General features: G+C 34.9%; 1 protein-coding gene across 1 annotated transcript; it reads right to left on the bottom strand.

Annotated features, from left to right (window-relative positions):
• Positions 1 to 2,877: 2,877 nt before the first annotated feature.
• LOC136349715 (uncharacterized) lies at positions 2,878 to 4,095 on the bottom strand. Its single transcript, XM_066301438.1, has one exon. It carries the CDS (start codon positions 4,093 to 4,095, stop codon positions 2,878 to 2,880), a length of 1,218 nt encoding a protein of 405 aa, XP_066157535.1.

Raw genomic sequence — 4,095 nt, 5'->3', positions numbered from 1 at the left:
AAGTGTGAAAAGTCACAAAAGTTGTGTGTTTGAGCGCTTAAAGTACTATTTTTCTTGGAAATTCAACATGATGCAATCATGACTTGTTTTGCCATCTTAAAGATGTCGTCGAACTGATTAATTTGACACTTTGTTTAACAAATTTGGTCCTCATTTGCCGAATTTATCGAGCTTCAACATTTGAAAAGTCACAAAAGTTGTGTGTTTGAGCGCTTAAAGTACTATTTTTCTTGGAAATTCAACAAGGTGCAAGTAGTTGAGCTAGGGGGGTTACAGATCAAATGTGCCGTTTTCGCACATCCGCTAACGTTATTTTTGCTCCGTTAACGTTATATTTGTCGTTCCGTTAAATTAACGTATGGGGAAAATGGGGGAGTTTTCGCGCCGTTAACGTTATTTTAGTGGTTTATTGATTTAGCGGTGTATTGCGAAAACTGTATTTGTCGTTACGACAAAATTAACATGGAGTCTTATGGGAAAAACTTTGTCGTTACGCTAAAGTTGACGTTAAACGTATCTCCATCTCTCTCCTGTAACGTTATTTTTGTCGTTCCTTTATTTATTTCTTGAAAGGTGCACTGCGAAAACTATTGGTTGTTTTTATAGAGTTTTCGCACCGTTAACGTTATTTTAGTGATTTATTGATTTAGTGGTGCATTACGAAAACTGTATTTGTCGTTACGACAAAATTAACATGGAGTCTTATGGGAAAAACTTTGTCGTTACGTTAAAGTTGACGTTAAGCGTATCTCCATCTCTCTCGTGTAACGTTATTTTTGTCGTTCCGTTATTTCATTCTTTAAAGGTACATTGCGAAAACTGTTGGTTGTTTTTAGAGTTTTCGCACCGTGAACGTTATTTGTGTTATTAGGTGATTAGGTGGTGAATTGCGGAAACTGTGTTTGTCGTTACGACAAAATTAACATGGAGTCTTATGGCAAAAGGTATGTCGTTACGTCAAGGAAGTTACGTTACCATCTCTCCCTGTGGAGTGGGCGTGTCGGTACAGGTCCGGGTTGAGCGCCTTGAGACAGGTCCGTACTTGGGGAACTTCTGTAGAGTGACTGGAGCGTGGAGTGGGTGCTCAAGGTAAGTAAACGAAAAAATGCTCTCTTAATTTTTATTAGCATCATATATTTTGTAATAATTCATGCAATATATGTCTCGCTCACAGAAAACGTTACCCCCTCCCCCAATCACTGATGGAAATTATAATGTATGTTTTCTTAAGTGGTACGATCTTCTGCCGCATTCGAGCTATATTTACAGAATGCTTTTATGCATCGACTCTTTAATAAATACATCTACGAAAATAATAATAATAATAATGTGTACCAATGGTACTGACATTAACATATAGAGACTTGAAACCCGATTTATGAAGCAATTAATTTATTAATAACATATTCAAATAGCACTTCGGCATTTCTACTACTGCAATTGCATACTTTGAAAGCATGACTATTACAATTGTTTTCGCTAGGTCTTAATTTGGGTACCAGGTCAGCATCATCTTTTTCTAAATTGAAAATTCGTATTGAATCGGCAAGATAGTCTTTCAAAAACTCAAATTTTGCCTGTCCTTTCACAAATATCAAATCAATATTTTTTAAATGGTTTTCTAAAATATTTTTAATTTGCTGATATTTGATATTCCCCGAATCAAATGGAATACCATGAACATTGTTATAGAGATATGCAGCAGTTTTCCGATCATTTGCATGTAAACTAGAAAATTTAATCGGGCATTTAAACAAAAAGGATTTCAAATGTTTACCATCGTAGATGGTGAGTTCTTTCGTGGTAAACATTTTGTTAATTATATAACCTTGCATATCCAGTACGGCAAACTTCATTTTACACTTTCGAATGACAAAAAAGAATTGTACCCTCGGTTCGCAAATCTCTATGTAATAATAACTACTTCTATTACTACCGCTGTAGTAGGTCTGGGTCGGAACAATGGATTGCACCCTAGGATCCCAAATCTGTATTTAATAAATACTAAAATTCACTTTTCGCTAATTGAATGAAAATAACCACCTTGTGCTATCACAGTAGTAGTAGTAGTAGTAGTAGTTCTAAATTTTGAAGTCGAACCACATGAGAATGTCACTGATCGAGAGGAACTACCCTAGGTTCCCAAATCCGTATCTAATAAATACTAAAATACGCTTTTCGCTAATTTAATGAATAAAAATAACCACCTACCTTGTGCTACCACTAAAGTAGTAGTACTAAAGTTCAAAGTCGAAAAATGAGCTCACTTATGCGTCTTTTGCTCCTGCTAAACGAAAATTGCAAAGACTGGTGCAGTTAATAGGCTGACATCTTCGCAATGTGAATATATAGCAATTTGCATAAATAGCATTATGAAGATGTATTGTAGCATGCATCATTAAAAAGCGTTTTACATTTTTAAAAACTTTATTCATCATTGTACATAAAACATTTAAAAGAGCACACGTTGGTAGAAGCAGTCTTGAACTGGACTAGTCATCAATAGGTTTGGATCTTCACACGAAATGTTTTGGTTATATATGACGGGATGATAGGGTACATTTTACTTTGATGCAATGATTTTTTCCATTACTGTTATGTGCTGCTGATGATGTGAAAAGAGTCGTTTAGGGTATTTTCATCTTTAAACCCTTGAATATTCATATTTTTAATTGTTCAAACTTTAGGAAAGTAAATTTCTTGATGGAATATTCTCTAATCCGGCGTTTAATATTTCGTAGGTTTTCTAAAAAAGTTTCTATTCTTTCAAGTCTAGTTGTCATTTCGACTTGCAGTATCTTTATAAACAATATTTCAACTGAACATTAAGTTTTAACGCTACATATTGATGGTGGTGGTGGTGGTGGTGGTAGGAATTTAAAGCTGTTTTACAATTTTCGTAAGTGGATTATAACTAAATATTTTGTCATGAATAATGAGGCAATAGGCTGTCGTTTTATCAGTCACTTTTTCTGCAGTTTCAAATTCCACTCTCATAGTGACTGATCCAGTTTGAAGTAAATCTCTTTGGTGAGTACAATTGATGTAAACAAGTGGAGCTTTATCTTTGAATTCGGACGGAGTGAAAATAGGTTCTTGTGCGTTATTATAGTAAACCTGACGAAATTCGGAAAACATTTCATACAGGGTTGCAAATCTATTATTTTTAAAATCAAGTTGCAAGTCACCATACGGGTATCTTTCAGAATTTAAATACACATTTACGTTTCGTAGGTCACAGTGATCAAATTTGCTCATATCCTTTTTAAGATTACCTCTTTTGTCTTTTTGAAATGCGAGTATGACATGGCGTGGAGTTTCAACTTTGGTCGATGTCTTTACCGTCCAATTGTGTCTGGTGGCTTCTAATAACTCTGGATATTCAACTAATTCCCAGCTTCGAAAAGTTAATAAGATGTCAGTATTTTTATCAATAGTTTTTGTAAGTGCTAATTCCTGAGGAATTGCTACTGTTAAGTGTGGAACTCTCCAACAGAGTTTTGTTATCGTAAGTTTCGGTTTTTCTGTAGATGCTGCCGTTTGTACCAATGCATTGGAATCATCGTTAGCTCTAACTAGGATTAATTCTTGATGTGAATTTAAAATGATTTTCTTATAATCTTCAAAGAAACCAGAGTACATCTTAAGAGGAATACATAAAGAAACATTTCCGTTAGAGTCCGTCATGATGCTTTTTTCTTTTTCTACCGGATACCATCCCGCGTTTTGAAGCTTAGCGCTTTCATTTAAATTATATGATGAATAACCCTTAAGGGTTGCTGTTATACCAACATCTCGTACTGCGTCAATTGTCACTCCATTTAGAACATATCTCAACTCTTTGAATAAAAACGCCGCGGCATTATTTATCAAGTATGTGTTTGTAAGTGGCGTACCATCCTCTTTCGTAACCTTTAGTTCAATGTAAAGTTCACTTTTGCAGGGTAAGGGATATTTTCCGGTTTGCTGTAAGGATATTCTAATTTCATCGTTTGTCCCCAATTTAGTAGGATTGAATGGATCAAAAGAGAGCACTTCCCAGCTTAAAATTGAGTCGTCAATAAAAACTTTTTCTTGGACGTTTATATGATCCAT

Source organism: Euwallacea fornicatus, unplaced genomic scaffold (genome assembly GCF_040115645.1).
Source record: "Euwallacea fornicatus isolate EFF26 unplaced genomic scaffold, ASM4011564v1 scaffold_39, whole genome shotgun sequence".
Classification (NCBI taxonomy): Eukaryota; Metazoa; Arthropoda; class Insecta; order Coleoptera; family Curculionidae; genus Euwallacea; species Euwallacea fornicatus.
Note: the sequence above shows the minus strand (reverse complement) of the source record. Positions and strands in the feature narration are given on the sequence as shown.